General features: G+C 41.0%; 2 protein-coding genes across 5 annotated transcripts in view; one reads left to right on the top strand and one right to left on the bottom strand.

Moving 5' to 3' along the window:
• The window catches only part of HEATR1 (HEAT repeat containing 1), a 34969-nt gene extending 31652 nt beyond the window's left edge, over positions 1-3317 (top strand). Inside the window, exons 40-45 of the mRNA XM_086877716.1 lie at positions 195-299; positions 393-561; positions 1291-1445; positions 1792-1950; positions 2612-2720; positions 3088-3317. Coding sequence (XP_086733842.1) covers positions 195-299; positions 393-561; positions 1291-1445; positions 1792-1950; positions 2612-2720; positions 3088-3176 — 786 coding nt within the window. The 3' untranslated portion in view covers positions 3177-3317. The remainder of the gene's footprint in view (positions 1-194; positions 300-392; positions 562-1290; positions 1446-1791; positions 1951-2611; positions 2721-3087) is intronic.
• Positions 3318-4318: 1001 nt separating this feature from the next.
• On the bottom strand, positions 4319-19517 carry LGALS8 (galectin 8). Of its 4 annotated transcripts, none has more exons than XM_023923587.2 (10): positions 19376-19517; positions 17327-17535; positions 13418-13506; positions 12625-12835; positions 11858-11974; positions 10067-10123; positions 9962-9988; positions 8500-8588; positions 6033-6198; positions 4319-5577 (listed from the first exon to the last, which is right to left on the bottom strand). In XM_023923587.2, the coding sequence occupies exons 2-10, from the start codon at positions 17492-17494 to the stop codon at positions 5428-5430; spliced, it is 1074 nt and encodes a 357-aa protein (XP_023779355.1). In that variant the 5' UTR covers positions 17495-17535; positions 19376-19517; the 3' UTR covers positions 4319-5427. The 4 variants fall into 4 exon arrangements, with proteins under 4 accessions (XP_023779355.1, XP_023779356.1, XP_023779357.1 ...); XM_023923588.2 differs by lacking the exon at positions 19376-19517 and adding an exon at positions 19048-19371; XM_023923589.2 differs by lacking the exon at positions 10067-10123 and having other exon boundaries at positions 19376-19503.
• Between the last annotated feature and the right edge of the window lie 2431 nt (positions 19518-21948).

Genomic DNA, 21948 nt, shown 5'->3' on the forward strand with positions numbered 1-21948 from the left:
TAAAAAAAGATTAGTAGATTCCATTGTATATGTGCTCTGAAATTCTGGGTATCAGATATTCTCTTCCAAATTTGTTTTATGGTAGAAAACATGGTAGTTAAGTATTTAGACTGAAATGGACAGAATTAAAATGTACTTTGAAAGCTCAAATTCTTATATTTCAAACTTAGAATCATGTTTTCTGATTTTTCTAGGATGATTTAGAGGAAGTTGGTAAGATAGAGGCTTACATTATTGACTGTCTAATCAGTATGGTTATGAAACTTTCTGAGGCTTCTTTCAGGCCCCTCTTCTTCAAGGTAAGCATTCTAAATGTAATTCATCTGCATCAGCACAGTTGTGTTTTCCAATGCACTGACACAGGAAACAGCTAATCTGCCTTTCACTTTCAGCTCTTTGATTGGTCCAAAACAGAGGCTACCCTAAGAGACAGGCTGCTGACATTCCACCGAATAGCAGACTGCATTGCAGACAAGCTCAAGGGTCTCTTCACCCTCTTTGCTGGTCATTTAGTGAAGCCGTTTGCTGAGACACTGAACCAGGTCAACATTTCTAAAACTGGTAAGCTGTCAGTTACTGGTTACAGAGAGGCTTAGTCTTGAATGCTGAGAGGTTAATTTTAATTGTGGAAATTTTAGTCTTAAAGGATTTATTTCACAGCACACATAATTAATTTCCCTCAATTTTCTTCCTCTGGTAAATGAGGAATCTTTCTCTGATGGAACCAAAGGACATTTTTCATCCATGGGCATGGGGCTGCTATTGCAAGGTTTAGACCACGTGAAAATTTTCAATGTCAGTCCCAGTGAGTTCCCTGCATATAAAATTGTGTAGAAAGAGGGAGACTTGTTTCTCTTTTAACTTTATTCCTTTTTATTTCATTGACTTGTCTTATATGCTACTTGTCTTATATGCTTATATGAGGTGTATTCAGACTCCTCTGCTTTCTTGGGCAAAAATAGCTGTTATTATTTTCTATGGGAATCTATTTGCCCCTCCCAGTTGTAGTGACCTGAAGAAATTCTCCATATCCACAGGTATGGCCAAGCACTTCTCCTGTAGCCTGTGGCTATTTTCTCTCCTTCAGTAGCAGACATGCTGGGGCAGTAGGTTAAAGCCAGATGTGTCACATCCACTTTATTGTTCTGAGTGATGAGTATATAACTGCTATGTAGTACCATCCCTTAGCTACGTTGACAGACTAGCAATATTTCTGTCCTGCAGGGGGAAGTTTTGTGTTTTCATTCTGTTGATGATGGGGTTTTTTTCTTCTCTTTGGCTGGTGTGTAGATGAAGCTTTCTTTGATTCTGACAATAACACAGAAAAGAGCTGTCTACTATTGCAGTTCACCATGGACTGTCTGCACAAGATCTTCCTGTTTGACACCCAGAAGTTTCTGAGTAAAGAAAGAGCAGAAACCTTGATGCAGCCTCTGGTTGATCAGGTATTGACAAATCCATAAAAAAAATTCATAGCTGACTTTTTTTCCCATAGTTTAAAAAAAAAATAAAAATTGTGTGTCAGTCCTCCCTCTTAACAAAAAGGGGGGATTAGTTCATTGGCTTTGGGCCAAAGACAGTATTGACAGTATTGATTTCTTTGCCTAAGGTTCTGAATTACTGATATTTTTTTTTATCCTTTTTTAAAATGTCTTCATTCTATAAGGTTCATGCATGTTATTGCTCTTGCAATAACCAGTGCATTCCCACTGATAAGCTTTGACTTAATTCTTGAGTACCTGAAAGCCAAAGCTAGAAGTGTTTTTGGTTGAATCCGTTTTACTTCCACAGCTAGAAAATGTGCTTGGAGGAGATGAGAAGTTCCAGGAAAGAGTGACAGCACACCTGATACCCTGCATAGCTCAGTTTTCAGTGGCAGTGGCAGATGATTCTCTTTGGAAACCACTGAACTACCAGATCCTGCTGAAGACAAGGCACAATTCTCCTAAGGTTGGGAGCTATAAGAATTTGAACTGGTTTTCTTTGTCATGCTAGAAGATGGGAACAGTGTCCCCAAAATCAGAATTGAATTAACCAAGTCATTGCTGAAATAGTACCCTAAATTAAAATACTGGTGCTGTACCACAGTACTCCCGAGTTGTAGAGATGGGTGCAGCAAGCTCTTCTGCTCTCACTCTAAGCAGTCAGTGTTCCATGTCTTTCATACTGTGGGGTTTGGGCTTTTTGAAGATTTGATATCTGTTGGACTAAGAGATAATTGTTTGTGTATGAAGACAGGGCCACTTTAGAGGGGTAACTGGAAGACAGTTACCAGCTTTCAGACCTGTTTAATATTTAGTTTTATCAAGACTCCTCTATTGACAGGTTATAGATACTAAGGGAGTGTACTTGGTTTTTTGTAGTGCTTAGAGTGAATGTGACAGGAAGTCTATAATATCAAATAACTTTCACCAACATTATCTGCTTCTTGCAAATTATTTTTATTTGCCATTATGTTAACCCAGATGTTAGTATTTAAATTAGCTTAAAACTAGTTCCCTTCAGTAATGAAAGCTTGTAACCTTATAATGAATGGAAAGAAGGCAGGGGTGTGAGAAAACAAAGAAGTATACTGTAACATTTGTTGCCTTATATAATTGTTTTGGTTTAGGTCCGGTTTGCTGCCCTGCTTGCTTTGATAGAAGTTGCACAAAAACTGAAGGAGAACTACCTGGTCCTGCTACCAGAATCTATTCCATTCTTAGCTGAGCTTATGGAAGGTAATGTTCTAAACTGGCATTAGTGAAGGGTGACTTATTTCAAAGATTCAGACAGGCTCATTGTTATAATTGCTATAAAACTGCATATGGTAGCTTACACTGTGCAAAATGCAAACTAAAATGGATTATGTCAAACACATTCATGAAATTCAGTTAAATTACAGTGGTTTCTTCAGTGTTGTAGCCTGTGCAGATCTCCCCACATGCAAGTTTTAGATCAGCGTTAGTACAAAGAGTTTGCCTAGTTCAGTGACAAAATATTTCTGAATAATAGTTTCATATATGGTGTTTGATGAGTGATGAAGCCTTCCTTGGGTAGCCTTGTAATTACTATTCTACTTAATTCCTGCTTAATTTCTTTTTCTAGATGAATGTGAAGAAGTTGAACAGCAGTGTCAGAAGACAATTCAACAACTGGAAGTAATTTTGGGAGAACCACTACAAAGCTACTTCTAAGTTTATGCCCTTCGTTTTGAAATTTTGTCTGAATTGTGTTAGCTTTACACATTAAGGTGTTAAAGGCAAACTGTCATAACAATTTTTATCAGAAACAAGATTTTAACTTTTTATTAAAATATTTTAAGAATCTGTCTTTATCATTTCTGGATGGACTGGGGACTTTTCTTATGACTTATCCTTAACTGCTCTTTTCTTAACAGTGAGAAAGTGGAACAGGCTATAAACAAACCCTGAGTGTCAACATATGAGACTTACTGAATTCCTCTGTGCTTGGGGTATACAGTTACTGTCCCAGTGGAGGGGCTGTCATGCTCCAAGCATGGTCCTCACTGGACCAGTGCATTGCAATCCTGAGAATCTGTTTTTTTCTGTCATCTGTAGGGAAAGTAAAAAGTATGCCCACTGAAGATACTGAAAAAGTTGCGAGAAGCTATGATTCATGTAGGAACTTAATCTTTTTTACAGTCTTTAAAGACTGTTATTGATTAGCTGAAGTTCAAGAATAAATTGCTTGCTATCATAATGAATTTACCCAAAAAAATTACTGCTTGTTTTGCACCATGAGGTGCTGGTTCATTACACTGGTACTAAGAAAGGCACTCAGACTCTGTAAAAAAGGGTTTAAAATGAAACAGTAGAACTGACACTATACAGAGGACAATCTTACATCCCATTGGTTCTGGGAACAAGCCTCTGTCCAGGGTACAGCATGCCATGTAGATCCCACATGTGGAAAGATTACCACATCAAGCTTTTCTAACGGGATTTTCTTAATACTGTTAATTGTGTCTTCTGTCAAACAAAAAGGATGTTCCCATGAGAACAGCTGCTGAACTCTTAGCTTAAGGCAAGGACACACAAGTGGTTACTGCCATGAGGAACTTCCTACCAGCTCCTCTGTTTCAATGAGTTTATCCTGCAGCCCAGGCATACATGCAGCATAGCACTGTGCTGAAGGCCACCCCAGCACAGCACAGCCCCAGTGCCTGCTCAGGTTAACGGCTCTGTGGATCACTAATTCCTTGATGTGGAAATGGTTCTCCAGTCAGGCTCACTTTGCCAATTTAACACCATTACAAAACAAAACAAGATTATAGACCAAAAAGGGATCATAGCTATTTACTACACCTGGAGAAAAGCAGAGTTCGCATATGTTTTTATTGATGCTTTTTATACATTAAATCTGCTCATTTAAAGTCTTTTAGTGTACATCTTATTCTTGAAATTGTTTCAGTATTAGCAATCTTAAGATACACAGGGACATCCTTCAGGCACATATTGACAACTGATAATAACTTATTTTTAAAAGGAATATAAAAAGACTGACATTGGTATGGAAAACTGAATAGGAACCATTTATTTCACATAGATAATACTTGAATACAAGACTGAAAAAGGATTCACTCTCTAGTCCACTGCTGAGTAGTTGAGTGCCATCTCAGCTGAAACCCTATTTGGACTACCTGGATTCAGACATATTTTAAAAATTAAACCCACAAACATCTATTTTAAACCCTAAGGATTCTTAACCCGGTTAGGAGCTAGTTCAGATCTTCCAAAAGAAAGATCAAGCTTTCAAAAGTTCATGTAATTGAAACCAGCTAAATCACTTTCCCATTGTTTCACTTTGGAAAACTACAAGCTAGAAATCTTAGGCCCTTGTAAGCAGAAGGTGACACAACCATAGGTGCCAGGACAAGGTGCTATTGCAGCAGCAAGCTAAGAGGTAAGATCAAACTTCTTGCTTTTTGCTGAAGTAAGGGGTCAACTGTTTGCTTAATCCAGCCTCACTGTAAAGGTTATAGGTACTAACATAAATTAAGACATAGAAAATTATAATCCATACTTCTATCTTAAATAAATTATAAAATCCCTTTTGAGGTGGGTAACTGTATCTTTGGATCCTATTTCAGTCTCATTTCTACTTCACAATATTGAATGTATGGTGTCAAGGAATGCCAAATGGTAATTATTGTTAAAGTATGATGCAGCATTTTCATATTGCTAGGTTCAGTTATACAGGAGATTTATCTGAGCAAACACTAACTTAGCTTGCCAGGAAACTGTAAACTAGAGAAGGATTAAATTTGCAGTTAGCAGTTCTGGTACTTGCCTAACTCAGAGAGGCAAATGCAAAAGCCTAGATAGATTAAAGGCAGGCTCAGCATGAGTCAGCACCTGTTTGTACTTGACAAGGAGGCACTGTCATTAGAAGAGGTTAAATTCTTTTAGTAGTGATTGAAAAGAACTACCAGCTCTTCACATCCAACAAGTGAACATCTCCTGTGACTTCCACAATGTTGATCTTCTCAAGTTGTTTAAAACGATGCTTGTACTGCAGAGTGTGAACACCATTAACAGCAACTTTAAACTGGTAGGCATCACAGAAAATAATCAGCTGGAAAGCAAGAAGAGAAACAGTTAAGACTTAAGCTCAGATAAGATGTGGAAAACAATCGGATGACCTAACATAGACTTTGGGCAAGACTGTTTCTGATACAGAGAATGTTTCATGCAAAAGCAACATTTAAAAAAAAATGGGGCATCAATAAAATTCACAGACTCATGGAATAACTTAAATTGCAAGAGACCCATAAGGATCAAGTCCAACTCAATTTAATTTAAATTTGCTCTTAGCACAGGTTGAATTTTTGTAACTACTTAAAAAGAAAACTTACTAAATAAAGACAAATCTCTGCTCTCTAGGGTCCCATTTAATCCTAAGTATTTTCAAGACATGAAATGCAGGAATAGCAATTTTATTCAAATATGTATTAGTAATAGGACATTTAAGCACCAATGTTAATTTGTTTGGCAGATTTTTCAGTTTTATGGTCTTTCAGTTAATCTTACCTCAAAGTACATCCCTGGAACGAAAGGGAAGTTAGCAACTTCCTTTTCTTCTTCGCCCCAGCTGTCATGAAGGTAGGAGTTTCTTACAAAAACTTTACTTTTCATTCGGGGATTCAGATGTAAAGCAATGTCCTTTGAGTCACTTGGTCTCAGATTTATTGCAAAGCTGGAAGATATTTTTTTGAAGTTTACTGCACCAAGGGTTTACAGACATGACAGCAGAGTCAATGCCATTTACCAAGTCCTTAACCAATACTCAGGCTGTTTGGGAGCCAGGGCTGTGATTCACCTGAAGAGCCAAGCTGGGCAGCCAGCCAGCAGGCACTGTCTCCTCTGCACAGAAACCTTTGCTGGAGGCAGCAAATGTAGGACATGACCCTGCTAGATCTACTTCATCACTCACAGCTTTCTGTACATGTCCCAGCAAGAAGCTCTTGAGCTGAGAGCTGCTCCCCTACTGCACTAGGAAGCAGCATTCTCACAGGAACATACAGGAGCTGCCTGCTCCCCCACCTCTTTCACTCAGCCAATGGAGATTGGGAGGCTTTGTTTTACCCAAAGACATCAGATCCTTTCTGCCAACAAACTGGTTGGACCCCAAGAAGAAGTTCAAAGATTCTCTCTATACATTTAAGACTGCCCAGAGGCCATGGATACAAAATGTTATTTTGCAGGCAGCAAAGCTCTGCCCAGGCTGAGTGAATATTCTGCCATCTCAGACCTGCCCACCAAACAGGGCTCCTAAAGGGGAACTCTGGAGAAGAGTCATCAGAGGGAACAGTCATTCAAATTCAAATGAATGCTTCAACCTGTGGCAAAGACCTTACTGCATTTGAAGAAAAAAATATTCCCTCCCCACCCAAATTAACTCCAGCTGTCAGATTGTTGCCCTCTTGAGAATTATTCAGTCCAGATAGGAAATATTGCAACACTTCCAAGCTGTGAAATCCTCTTTTTCACCAAGAAAAAGAAACATCTACAGCTGTGTGAAGAGAGCAAAAGACATGAAATAACATATATACTCTATATAAATACATGTTTAAAAGCATAAACATAAAAAGCAGACAAGCTTCATGCTTTAACAGCCAAAAGCCTCTTCATGCTTATATGCATCTGAGCACATTCAGCACTTGGAAAGTGCTAATAAACTTTTCAAGCTAAAAGAAGGAAAATAAATGCTACTCTCTAAATGTTAATTATCCTATCCAATCTGAAGTCCATCCAAACTTTTTGAATAAGGATTCCAGACCTTGGATTCTAGTATGAACTCTGAATACTGCAGGGAAGAAACATGCCCTGAAGCAGCGGGAGTCCAATATACACACAATGTGAAAACACGCTTCTCATCATTTTCACTTCTCATTAATCACTTCAATTTTAGACATGTTTTGGCAGAACCAAAACCACCCTTCAAGTAAAAGGCACGCTGAAGCACAGACATTTGCTCAACTCCATTTTGACTGTGTTGTGCTCCCCTACTCCCCAAGCTTTATTTCATGTTTGGAAAATGTGTTCTTTGCAACCCTTTGTTTCCACCCCTATCAGCTTTCATGGAATCACAGAATGGCCTGGGATGGGAGTGACCTGAAAGCTCATCTTGTTCCAACACCCTTGCCATGAGCAAGGACACTTTTTGCCTGGTTACTCAGGGCCCCATCCAACCTGGCCTTGAACACTGCCACACATAGGGCATCCACAATTTCGCTGTAATCCCTGCTCCATCTCACTACCCTCACAGTAATGAATTTCTTCATCATATCTAACCTAAACCTACTCTTTCTGTTGGAAGCCATTTCCCCCTTGTCTGTCACTACACACTCTTCTAAATAGTCTCTCTCCATGTTTCTTAGGCTAATTCCTATTACTGGAAAGCCACAATTAGATCTTCTTGAAGCATTTTTTTCCCAGACTGAACATTCCCAATTCTCTCAGCCTTTCCTCTTACGAAAGGTTCCCCATCCCTCTTAATCACTCAGTTCATCACTTCCATCACTCAGTTATTGTCAGTTAGGCACCTTCGTGCTTATACCAAGGAGGTTTGTCAGAGAAATATTATAACATGCAGCATTTGAGCACACCAGTAACTTGCCTCACTCCTGTTCGACCTACTTCTGCCAGATCCTTACTCTTGGTTCTCTTTAGAATAAAAGCTGTCTCTGTACAGTGCATCTGCTGACACTTCCTGCACAACGGACAACCCTGAACAAACACACAAATTTGTGAATGACACAGATTTAGTAGGTAAGACACTCAGGTTTTACCTTCACCTTTTACACCAGAGCTTCTCTTTTAAGTCCTCTCTAAAGGGGTAATCCTGCTGGTTCCTGAGGAAACTGCACTGTAGTTTCAGATGATTCCAGATGCAAAGTTGCAAGTGAGTAAGGATATACAGAGGCAATGGAAAAACCTACTCATTCTCAAGAGCACCTCAGTTAAATAACAGAAAAAAAAAAGCAGTAACACATACCTCTTAGGGTTTTTACTCACTTCTCCTTTAATGGCAATTGTGCATCCTGGACGAACTGCAGTATCAAGTTTCCCAAAATAGGGAACATCCTGAAAGTACACGCCCAGTAAAACTTTTGACTGTGACTTACTTTTTTCACTTTTTTTATACAAGCTGAGCTTTACTATGGAAGGAAGAAATTTTGGCCTACAATTGCAAATCTGCACTTAGAGCTAAAGTTATTCCTACCAGCATATTGCAGGATTCTAATACTACAGTGGAAAATGTACACTGAGATAAATATATCAATGTATTGGGTTTTAATTTAGACTACCACCTTGGGTTCAAAACAAACGTTATTTACAACTATTTCTGCCACCACTAATGGTGGAAGGATGGGAAGAAGGGGAAAGGAAAAAAAAAATAAAAGAATAAAAAGTAAGCATGAAACTCCCTGTAATAGTTTAAATTCATATCACATAATCATTCAGACTTATACTTGACTTCTCATCTCTGGAAGTATCAGTTTTGCTTTAAGGAGTAAGACTCAAGCTAAGGTGTGTTGTTGTCCCATGGTTACGTAAGTACTAGAAGTACTTAGGGACACTAAGTGTTCTGTCCTCCTGGCAGCAGCTCATAATGATAGACAGTGCACGTACTTTATTTGTCTTATTTTTTCATTGCGTTAGAAATTACTTTTACCAGGGAAAAGGGAGTGGAGAAGCACTTCATATTTTTGCTGAAGTCCACCACTTGCAAATTACAATATTATGTGTTATTTGGTTTTGAAAAAAAGGCTGAAGAAGGCAGGCTGCCCAGTGACAAAGCATCTAAAATTATGGCACTCACTGCAACTTCACCGCTCCACAAACTCTATTTGTTCAACCCCTGGCTTCAACCCCTTTTCAGTTTGAGTGCAGTCCTTGCTCCAGTGTGGATACTGTCCACCAGCACAGGTTTTTGCAAAAAGATGAGCACTCACTCCATCTATACACCACATTAGCTAGGTTCAAGTTCCACCTCTAAGGTGAAATGCTTGTGCACAGGTATCTGTGCACAGGTCAGCAAGAGGAAGATATAGCAGACACGTTCCACACATGTGAACAGAATATGACTGCAGAATACTTTTGCTTTGCAGGTATTCCCTAAGGCAAAGAAAATAAAGATTATTTTGCCTATTAGAAAAAAATTCAAATGTGATTTAGTCCTTTAAAACTTCAGATACTTCACTTTTCATTTTTTTGTTTATGGTTGTGGATGCTGTGTTTATCCTTTGGGTTTTCTAAATGATTTAACAATAGTCTCATTTGTACTAGCAGCAGAGAAGAGGATTATCCTCTACAAAACCTCACTGATCATCTTTCTTCAGTCAACTGTCAATTCCTTTCTTCTAGTCTTTTGTGCACGTCTGCTCATGAATAAGTGAAGTATTTTTGATTTTTTTTTATTCTACATTTGCCACAAATCTCCAAGAAACACTTACCAATTGTAAACCATTTGGCATCTCCCCCTACAAGAGAAGAAAAGAACATTATCTAGCTTATCAAACAACAGGGAGATTCATTCAACCTTTTACAAATATACGTACATTTTCTGTGCTTATCTTTGTTACTCCTAGAGATGATGGCTGAGAGCCTTGTAAAGACTGCAGAAAGAGAGATATTTAGGTGTCATTGCTAATGTCATATAACTTTAGCATAAAGTTGGTTTAGAACAATGTAAGGATCATCATGCTTTGAATGGTGAACTGTTAAGATGGAAATCTAAGGCTATGTCAATGAAATGAAATGTAGCCTTTTCTGTAGGCTACAAACTACAGAAAAGTTGAAGATCCACTGCTGAAGCCAAATCAAGGTTTCTGAAGATCACCGCATTACAATTTGAATCTTTATTTAACTTGACAGTCAGAGCACTGTCAAGCCCTCAAGATCTCAAGGTACCCACAGAATTCTCTTCACTGGGGTAGAAATACCAGTATGCCAAGTCCACACAGCAGGGTTCTTGGGATTCTAAGCAGCCCTCTATATCCTTGTCCCTTCTTACAGGAAGGACAGACAAGCAACGTGGTCATGGCAGAGACAGTTCCAGCTTCACCATAGAAGATTGTGGCTTCAGGTTGTTTATTTCAATACAAACCTCCAACTTCTTCCTCAGAAAAGTGTATTAGAAGCAAAGACTAAAGTAAAAGAATAGCCTTTCTCCATTTCTTTCTTCCAAAAAGCATACAGCATCAGCAGCCACAGATTAAACCAAGTATATGTTTTGTGCTTGGGTCAGACAATTTACAGCACCTGCTTGCCCTCAAGCTCTTCTTGGAATCAGCCCTCCAAGATCAGGATGCAGACAGCTTTTGCAGGAATATTATTCTGGCAACATGCCCAAGGTCAAGTAATGGGACTCATGAAAATCTGTTTACCAGCTTTGCAAATGATCTTTACACATAGTAGACCTATGTTTAAAGCTTAGATTTCGTTAGGCTCAGCTTCGCTTCCTACCAAAACAATTATTAGCCTGCCGACCTGAGCTAGACCTCATATTTGGCAGCAAGCGTCAAAAGCTGTGCCCACAATGTACTGAAGATTGCACCGAAGAGACCCAGAGTATTTCACATGAGTAGGTAGGCTACCTTAGTGAGTGGCAGAAAAGGGAAAAGGCATTCACCTTCTGTATCTCCCTGGAATTTACCACCTTCAGTTTCTGTTCTAAAAGCCTAACTCTTCCAGAACAAAAGGATCTCTCCTTCTTCACACAGAAAAACTCCCTGTTAGTTTACAATCAGTAGCAGAGCTGGCAGCTGACAGGAGGCACAGCACACCTTCACTTGGAATTCACTGCAGTTTGGTCCACATGCATGGTCAAGATATTCAAAGAGAGTATCTTTCTCATCCCCATAAATGTACACTTCTAACTTCATTCAACAAATCAGTCAGTTAAGCAGGAAAAACAGGGCTATGTGCACAAGAAGCTCCAGCTGTGGCTGACCTTGGCATTTCAAAGCCAAGCAAGAAGTTACAGCCATGGCTAAACTTGTCACTTAGAAGCACTGAATACTCAAGAGCTCTTTCTGGAGCCTCTACAATATTTGAAAAGCCTAATCCACTCTTAGACTAAGTATCCAATTAATTCTTATACCATGTGTCCTGTTAACTTTGTAAGCTGTAAACTTTTGTCACTTTCTTGCCCCTAACTGTAAGACTAAAACAGGAAGACAGAAATCCTCATGAGAGTCACATGGTAAAATGAGGGGAAACCAAAATCTCCTTACCAACTCTGGACTGTGTAGCTACTTCTCCTTCTTCCTTTTCACTGTAAATCCCACTATGCAGTTTAGCAGGACAGAGGAAATGAATCAAACAAGTCAGCTATCTATACAACTTACCTTAGAAATAAACTCTATGCTTTTGATCTGCACTCTGCCATATATTCCAAGAGTATCTATTTTTTCAAGGCTAATTCTGTGGTTGTAGAGCAGCAAGTGTTTTTTATTTACAGTCACCTAGAGACAGGGAAATAAACAGAAAAACTGTATTAAACATATATTAAACCAGCCATGTAGCAAATTGTATGCACACATTTCTGCTTTATACTGGTTTGGTAGAAAACAGAAACAATCTGGAACAAAACACTCCTAGGAGGGTCCTAGAAATATCAGATCACTTAAATTCAACTCATCCATGATTCAGTCTCTCCATCACTATAAGGGAGATCCATTTGCCCACACTAAAATTTGCATTTCACACCTTTGTTTCTACCACCTGATCATTTACCCACGTAGCATTATCAATGTAACAGAATCTATTATTACAGTCTAACAGAGCAAGACAAATACACCTCACATGTCCCCTCCGAGAGGGCTGTCCTACACTAGTCACAGAACAGGTTTATCCCAAGTTAGCCCTGTGCACATACAGAGGGAAGGGTGGAGTAGCCATTAGCTATGGCAGGAATTCCCTTGCCTACTCATCCAATTTGGAGGGAAGCAATACAAAATTAAAGGTCTAACTTAATTAGCACCTCTTTTCTGCAGTTAGACTATACTCAGGTAACAGAGACACCTAGACCTCCAATATTTATTTCAATTGTACAGAATACTTCTACTTTATTGGCCTGACAACAGTTGCAGATAAAGAATCAACCCAGACTCACCTGGAATTTGTCCTTTAAAATCATGATGACAATCTCAAATGACTTTCCTTTTTCAAAAGGCATCTCATAAGTGATCTCCTCCCAGCCCCACTTCTCCCTCTCCAATGTGTTGCAAACAATGCAGCCAGACCTTTTGAAGCGGGGGTTGAAGTGGAATGCCACATCAGCTCGAGGCTTTATGCTGCTGCCACACTGTAAATCCACCTGGAACCTACTCATAAAAATAAGACAAACCACATTCAGCTCAGTCTCACAAGAATTTACCTAAAGGCTCGGTACATTTGTGTTTTACCTTGGAGCCTCAAAACAGGCAGACATAATGAATGTCATTGGATAAGAAAAAACCTTCGAACAAATATTTGTCCTCCTCTCTTCCTACATAGCTGTGAAAGGTTCTCCCATGATCTATTGCAGTGAATATAAATGTTTAAATTGATTTAATGGTCATCAGTCATATCGTGTAAACTCCTCACTTACTGTGTTCACCACTTTCCCTCCCATCACCTTCAGCAGAATGTATCAAATGAACCTTGGATAAGGTCAGGGAACAGAATCCCCTTACTGGGCACAAGTACTAGTCCATGCCTCCAAATCCCAGTTTAATTCCTACACACAACACATTCAGTTATCAATTTTGTTAGTCTCAGATTACCCTTCATGCCTGCATTCAATCTGATGCTATCACAGGGATTTAGATCCCTGTACCATCCAAAGTAGGACTCATGGAAACATTTCATCCATTATAGTCTTGCTCACATGGTGACACTGCAAAACATGACAACATAGCCTCTACCTATCTGCATCATCAGGAACAGTCCCATGTATCACAATCAGCTCTCCAGGAACAAGGCCACCATGTATGGTCCCAACATATGGAATGATCTAGAAAAGGGAAGAACAAAAAAAGAAGAAAAAATATTCCAATACCATTTTGTGATAGAGGCAAAAAAACCCAAAATAGTTTCGAAATTAGTATTTTAATTGTTAATTATATGATGCTCTACAACACTGAAAGAAACACAACTAGCTTTTAATAAAAAGAAACCACAACAGCAAGGGAAAATTTAGCATATTTTTCCGTGAAAACCAAGATTTTCAGATAAAATTAAAACTAAAATTTCCATCCTCCATTCTTAGCTCTCAAATGAAGAGTTGTACTATTTTATTGCATCACTATTCATAGAGCATTAAGAGGATTCACTTCAAATTAGATTATTCCCAAGGGCTGACAAATATCAGCCCCTTGCTGGTACCAGGAGGCAACTTCCACAACTCCCCTGACCCCAGGAGCTGCCTTTTTCCTTGTTCTTGCTCTGTTAGGGAAAACAATGATAGGAAGAGATTGTGTCACAGTGTGTCTTCTTAGTAAAACCTACACAAACACAAAAAAATACCTCATCCTAATGAGCTAGGAACTGCAAAGTGCACTGAAACAGCCCTGCTCCAGAGTCTTGGATTTTATGGTGTCTACAGTAGGCAGTCTGGCTCAAAGCCTCACTATCTTTTCTTCTTTACCAATAGCTGGAGAAGGTAACGTGTGCCTGCTACACTGCACTGAAATAGCAGCATGGTGAGAGTTGTTAAGCCATAGTGAAGGATATGTCAGAAAGGATAAAAGCCACAAACACCCCGGCACAGCTCATTGGCAAAGACTCAAGACATGCTCACAGAAGCCCCACCCTGATCATCAGCATTTCAGGAAGGGATGGGAAGCACCTTAACATTAAACTGTGGAAGTTCCCAGGGCCTGACCCAAAAGCAGAGCAGTAAGTCACACATCTCATCACATGTGTGATGTGCTTCAGATTGAAAAAGGAAGTAAACTGTATAAAACGTTGCTTTTACTCTGGTTAACTAACAGGAAATTTTGCCAAGGTTGTTTTTGGTAGTTTAAAAGATTTTAGGATACCTTTGAAATGAAACGTCAATTGCAAACAGGAGTTCCAGTAACTTAACAACAAAAATTAAAAACACATTGGAATTACTACTCTTGAATGAAATATTAGACCGTAAAACAAATTGAGATTTTTATTTTTAAAATATAGAGATCATTGCATGAAAGAGGCAGATATGAAAAGAGTATGTGTTTGTTGACAAATATTTTTGTTAATCTGTGAAGAAAAAGGAATGACCACAGAAATTGTCTAACTCGAGAGTTCTGATCATTTCTGCCAGTAGATACACATCCTTTTCTGTCCACTCTCCACTTTCCTTCTCAACTACCCACCCACTGCATAAATCCTAATTCAGTCATCTTCTGCATCAGGGGGAAAAAAAAAAGAACTCGCTTCTCAAGCACACTGCCAGGTTAAGCCTCATCATTTTCACTGGCTTTAGCAGGTGCAGTAGAAGAGGACCAAAATGTGATATTAAATGTTAAAAATGTAAGAAAAGTGTAATCCTTTTGCTTACCGGTAGTCATTTGGTTCCTTAAAATACAAGCTGCAGACCAGAAGATAGTTTTTATTTTAACAGTAAGACTAATAATAAAAAACAAAAAGTGTATCTTGATTGTTCTAATTTTTACACTCTGATCCTGAGGGGCAGTGGCTCTATTGCAATAAAGCAGTAAGTTACTGGTTCAGTCTCCAAAGACAAACTGAAGAAGCACACACAGGTCAGGGATACTGGGACTTGACCACTTTAGTGAAGCAAAGTTCTATAGTCCTGGTAAGGAACTGTGGCAAAAGCACTTCCTTATATTCAAAAGGATGCATTTATTTAGAAGTAAAGGCGGCCCATCAACTCTTCAGAAGCTCAGATGTGGAACCTACAAGACCATAATAGAGCACTTTCTGGATGCAATACTACAGACTTAGGGACATCACAGAATGTGCCTGTAATTTCCTCGTGTCTCAAGATGCTCTTCTACTACTTTTTCCTCATTTATTAAGAATAGTGCTTGTCACATGACATGATCTACCATCATCCTGTCTTTCTTCCAGACCTCCAAAACTTGGCTCTAAAGCCAACTGGTCAATGTCAACTGAGTTTGAGAGGTCTCAAAGATGAGGTTCTTCCTAAAAGAAAATGCCAGCTTTCATAAAACAAGATGAGTCTTACAGAGGAAAGGACTGCGATAAAAGCTTTTATCCAGCATGCTGGATATCAGACAGCTGCCCCACCAGATGGGACATGACCTAATTTCTTGTTGGATAGGTGGAGTAAAGGGCATAAAGGAGGAAAGCAGATTTTCTGCATGCTTGAGAGCAGTACAGTAATGAAGAAATACATCTCAAAATCAAACCAATAGTAAAGCTATGAAGTTTGCTGCTAATGGAACAATGTATTCAAACAATGACATTTTCATAGTCTGCCCTGCTACAGAAGGGCTGAGGTTGGAAGAGACCAGAGAGACCTCTGGTTTCTCTAACAAGATGCCTTGCTCAAAGCAAAGCCAGATAGAGCAGGTTGATCACTGCCTCATCTGGAGACTGTCCCAAAGTCATCGGCACAATCTTTCACAACTCTGTCTCCATATTCCAATCCCAAATACCCATTCTTTTTCCCACAATAGGCTCTTGACCCCTAAGTTCTAGTTGAATTCTCCTGCTAAGTTTTTTCATCCATCATCCTGAACAGTCCCTTTGCAGCCACCCAATTTTGCTGGACTCTTAGTCTCTCTCTGACACTACTCATTTGTCCCAAACATCTGTGAATCCTTCTCTTCGCATCTCCTCTCCCACCAAGATCTCCATCTACCAACTTTCATCCTCCCTTTCCTTTTGCACTTCAGCCCTTCCACCTTCTAGTTAATCACACAGCTTTCCTTCCTCTTCCAGATGGGTTCTCATGAAGGGGGCTGAAACTATTCCCCCCTCATCCCTAACTCTATTCACTTTGCAATATTGACCATACACTGGGAATAAACAATCACATTCACTGAGAGCCCAAGTGTGTGACAGTGCAAAACTTCAATAGATAAGGAAGTCCTGTGCAGGTCTGTATTACTGTACATTCCCCATGAATACTTTACAAATTTTAATATTTTTAAAGGGGTCTAGCACAGAATGGTAAAAATACTATTTCTGGCAGGTTCAAATGAACTACCTTTCTTAAGGCACAACAGAAAACACAGCTTCAGGTACTCCCTTTAGGGTAAGCCAAAGTCAGGCTGCTGTCACAGACCATGAGAATGCTATTTTTTCAGATAAAGTTTCCAGTCTCTAAGCTAGGCAAACAAAATTCCATCAAATCCAGTCTTTGCAATTGCTGAATCATGTCAGCTCAAGCTTTCCACAGAAAACAGGATTTATTATTAATTGCGATATGAACTATGAAAACAGATTCCAAGTTTAGTTGTTCAGACTGAAGTTACAGGCACCACAAAACATACATTTTATGAGAACTGCCAGACACCACCCATGTTTACAGAGAATTAGGACTGAAAACACTCCTTATCATACTTTCACTTTCCACCACATTCTGCAAAAATGCCAGACATCTACATAAGCTGGACATGAAGCAGGATTATCCTCCAAGGTTGACAGAACACCTGTCCTCTTTCGGAAGTCCTGTCCATTTACAGCACAATTTCTAAACACCATCAGCTCTTCATGTCATCTGTGACATTCTCCCTCCAATACCTGAGCAATGCAGAGCTCCCAGTAGCATCCCTCACTGTGCAAAACAGTACTATTGGCATAAAAGAGCCAAATCCCATTTCCCAAGAGAGACGCTGTTGACACGACAGAGGAGTTACCGGGTTAATGATTGTCTTCTGTGATGTATCCAAGGGCAGTTCATGTATTTCTTTCTGTGGTGTATCCAAGGTCAGTTTACCCATTTCCTTCTGTAGTGCACCCAAGGATGTCATCTTCCCTCCTCCAGATAAATCTGTCAGTTCTGTGTAGCCACTGCCAGAGTGCATGTCAAGAACTCACTGATCAGGCAACACCAAAGGAGGGATCCCTTCAAAAAAAGGCCAGAAATTTTAATTAAAGAGAAACAAGGTGACACAACATGAAGTGAAACCCTCCAAGGTAAAACTACAAATAAAACAGGAAATGATGCAAATATCTTTCCAGTAAATCTGCTGGAGTTTTGAAATATGAAATTAAAAGGCTTGCTTAAAGCACTGAGAAGCCACACTGGTAAACAGTGTAAGCAGCAGCGTGCTATCCCCAGATTTCCCATGGCAGACAAGCCTTAGTGGGTGACCTTGCCTTTTCCACCTTTATCTTACATAAAGTTAAGAAATACTAGGCAAAGACAAAGAAGAGAAACAGAGGTTGTTTTATGTTTCTTCCTCCAACACATACAATCCCTGAACTCCACAAGTAATTACAGGAGTTTGTAAAACTAGAATTAAATGCACAACATTATTAAGAAATAAAGCTTATGAGTTTGGTCAGCTACAGTGCAACTTCTTTAGCAAAGTGACCAAAATTCAGGGGCCAGTTGTATTATTTCTGGCATATTCTGGAGAAACAGAGTAGCATGTAAGTTGTGTGGTGTTGACAAGCAGGGAAAAAATCAAAGGTGAGGGCTCTAGCCACATTATTGTGTGACAATAGCAAGCAATGTTATGAAGCAGAAAGAAAAAAACAAAAACACACACAACCAGAAAAAACTCCAGAACAACACAAAACCAAAACCCCAAGGTCTGTGGCCTGTTCCACAGGGGTTAATCTTTTGCAATGATTAAACAATCGAGTGGTCCATTTTGCAACATCTCGCTTATCTTGTTGGAGATTTGGACCAGATGGGTATTAACTCGCCCACTTAAGACCAGTATCTAGAATGCAATTCAGAGAACATAAGATGCCAACACTGCACAATTATTTTGCCCTTTGACCTTCTCAAGGGATACTACCATAAATTCACTTTTGCCTGTGCAGGCAAATTTTATTGATTTAATTTTTAAAAGGAGAAAATAAAGACCAAATCGAACAATAATTTAGCCTTGACCGTTGTACAGTCCAACAGCAGACCCCACGAAAATGAAACCTACAACCCAGCAGCTTGCTGTCTGAGCTTCCTGTGTGTGCAACAGCAATCTAGATCCTGCCAGGAGAGGATCCTGGCACAGGGTCTTGGCAGAGCAGGTGGCACTATGACAAAGCGATGAGTTAAGGGTTTTCTTGTTTGCCTATTAGTTACTTTATTGGCAAGGTCACAATAAAGAAGGAAAGCTGCAATTCAGGCTTTGTCAAAAGCAGGACATGCCATTGGAAAGCACTCCTGTATCCTTCTGTCAGAGGAAGCACTACCAAGGTATGTGTTACACCAAATCTGCAACACGGCAAGTTAAGGTTCCCCGACGCTGCTTTGAGAACTGAGATACGCAGGCTGCCCTGTTATCTCACACACTCCAAGGGGCTGGAAGTATCTTCCACAGACAAACAGGAAACCACAGAGAACAATAAGCAGCTATTAGGCTTCCCACTGTGACACAGAGAAAATGTGTCCTTCATGAGTTACCTTCATGAGGGTAACTCCGGCCAGTCCTTACAATTAAAGCGAGATTTTGCACCAGTGCGAACAAGGCTTCTACAAAGAGAATTTCCGAGACGCATTCTGGACATCTGCAAGCAATTAAAATACAAAACACTGGCGGTGTCCCCCGTCCCCTGCTGTAACTCCCGAACAGTGGAAGGACACAGAACCAAGCAACCTCGGCCGCTTCAGCTTTACAACGAACCGCAGCAGTCCCGGCTCCCCACAGCCCTGCCAAGAGCAGTCCCTTTTCCCGACACGCACAAGGGCGGGCAAGGGGCGGGTCCGCCGCACTCTCCGCTCCATCTCTTACCTGCAGGAGGCACCGCGGCGATCAGCAGCGCCCGCACACCCGCGGGACGCGCCCGCCCGGCGCTGCCGCCATCGCCGCCGGCCCCGGCCCCGCGCCCGCCCCGGCCCTCACCGCGGTGACGTCACCGCGGCGCCGCCCGCGCGGGGGCTGTGGCGCGTGCCCGGCACAGGCTGTTGGCCCCGGCGCGCGCAGGCGCCTCCCCCTGCAGCCGGCGGGGCGGGGCTAAGGTCGCCTCTATGGCGGCCTCGGGGCCGGGCCCACCCACCCGTGTGAAGTCAATCGCGCTCCTTCCCCTGCGCACCCTCCGCTTCCTGTGTGTGTTGTGCTTCCTCTGAGGGTCCCGTGTTACAGCGCAGCCCCATCCCCTGAGAAGGCGCATCTCGCGCAGAGTCACAACAACTGTTGGGTCCTTTGCAACCCTCTGGGGATCAAGTCCAACCCCCCTGCGAAGGGAAGCCTCACCTCGAGTAGATGACACAAGAGTGCGTCCAGATGGGTTTTGAAGGTCTCCAGACAGTGAGGCTCCACGACCTCCCTGGGCAGCTGTTCCAGTGCTCTGCCATCCTCTACATAAAGAAGTTCTTCCTTATGTTCTTGTGTTTTAGTTTATGGCCATTGCTTCTCACCCTGTCACTGGGCATCATTGACAAAACTTTGGCACCATCCTCTTGAACTCACTTTTGATATACTTCTGTGCGTTAATGAGATCCCCTCTCAGCCTTCTCTTCTTCAGACTGAGCAGGCCCAGCTCCCACAGTCTCTCCTCATAAGAGAAACCCCAGACCCCAAATCATCTTTGTGGCCTCCGCTGGACCCTCTCCAGGAGCTCCTTGTCTTTCTTGTATTGAGGATCCCAGAACTGGACACAGCACTCCAGATGTGACCTCTGAGGAGTGCAGTAGTGGGGCAGGATCACCTCCCTCAGCCATGCTTCCCAATGCAGCCCAGGATACCATTGGCCCTCTTGGCTGCAAGGGCACTGCCGGCTCGTGGTCATCTTTCACCCACCAACACTCCCAGGTCCTTCTCTGCCAAGCTGCTCTCTAGTAGATCAGCCCTCAGCCTCGGCTGGCAACTTGGGCTCGTTCGTCCCCAGGTGCAGGACCCTGCACTGGCCACGTTGAACCTCATTAGGATTCTCCCCACTCAATTCTCCAGGCTCTCCAGTGACCCACAATGACTGTGGTTATTTCTGTGGCCAGGGCCAAACACAGTTTCCAAGCTCACACTGGGTCATTCACTGACCCAGGATCTTTGAGCTTCTGAAAACTGGAAATCTTATACACAACCCAACCTTAAAATCACCGCCCCAAGGCTGTGCTTCGTTCCTTCTGTTCCCTTGCAGGCCCCACTGAGAGTGATTTTGGCAGTTTTGGTCTAGTAAGCAGGAAGGCCAATGAAGTCTGTTGCAGCTGTACAGCTCATGATGTGTAACAACAATTTGCTCAGAGATGCACTACTTCAGGTTCCTCCTGTTAATACACTGGATGGAGAAAAGATGAGCACAAAAATAAAGAGTGCAGTATAAAAGGCTCACAAGCATAAATCACTATCTTCTATTCAACTGAAAGCATTCAGTATCTGTTTGCTTTGCAAAACACAGTGTATGTGGCTGTAGTGAATTTAGAATGGCATTCAGCCACTTGTCACAAAGACCACTACAGTATCTTAGCTAGATAATATCCCGTCTTCTACTCCACAATTAACCAACACAAAAGCCCCATCTCGAATCATATCTGCTGCTGGAGTTCTGCTGATAGTTGTAGGATTGCTGCTTTAATGGGTACCTCATCTCAGGTCCATAAGATTTGAAGGATTAATTCACAGAAAGGTACGATAACACTTCTTTTGAGGAGAACTACGGAAACGAGGTACTCAGATAAAAGAGCAGCAAAGCAGGTTTGCCTGGGGAAAGGTACCTTAGAATCATGCATGGCTGTGAGAGAGGAGGATTGACAACTATTGTGTGGTCAGGTGCTAGCAAAAAGCCTGCTATTCAACTGTTCTACATAATTCCACAGCACTACTTAAAAAGTGAACAAATGAAAGGTCCTGAGCCTGAACTACCACTTAGCTATTCTTTGAAGCTATTTTTCCCGGCACTCCAGTTAAAAGAGTAGAACACTTTAATAAAACCAGACTGACATAAGTACATGAAATATACTCAGTTGTCAGTATTAGACTGCAACCTCAAAGCAGGTTTGAAAGTTCAGGTCAAACAGCAAAGACAGAAAACATGCTGAAAGATTGGAATAAAAAAAATATGATGCTGAAAGGAAGAGCAATAAGTGGAAATGATCCTAGAACCACAGAAAAGAAAGTTTTACTACTTTACTAATTCTTGCTCAGGGCTTTTCTACTTTTGGGAAGAAACAATCCAAAGGAAATGTGATTTGAATTATGGACCAGTTCCTTACTGAAGCAGAACAGCTGTTTGATTAACTAAATTTTAGGCTGAGTCATAGGCAGTTTACGAAATTTGCAGGGAAGTCCCTATTTCAGCTCCCAAACCTGATGCAGCATTGACAATGAGTCAGTTGGGTTACAGCTTCAACAGCTTTGTATTACAGTAC

The sequence above is a fragment of the Cyanistes caeruleus genome, chromosome 2 (genome assembly GCF_971803275.1).
Source record: "Cyanistes caeruleus chromosome 2, bCyaCae1.hap1.1, whole genome shotgun sequence".
Taxonomy (NCBI): domain Eukaryota; kingdom Metazoa; phylum Chordata; class Aves; order Passeriformes; family Paridae; genus Cyanistes; species Cyanistes caeruleus.

Excerpts from the sequence above, each read along its gene's own strand:
- LGALS8 (XM_023923587.2), bottom strand. The coding sequence starts at position 17,494 with ATGCACTCTGGCAGTGGCTACACAGAACTGACAGATTTATCTGGAGGA. Across the intron at positions 12,836-13,417 it reads GTTCCTGATGATGCAGATAG|GTTCCAGGTGGATTTACAGT; the intron begins GTAGAGGCTATG and ends TTTTATGAGTAG. Across the intron at positions 9,989-10,066 it reads CAAAGATAAGCACAGAAAAT|GGGGAGATGCCAAATGGTTT; the intron begins GTACGTATATTT and ends CTTCTCTTGTAG.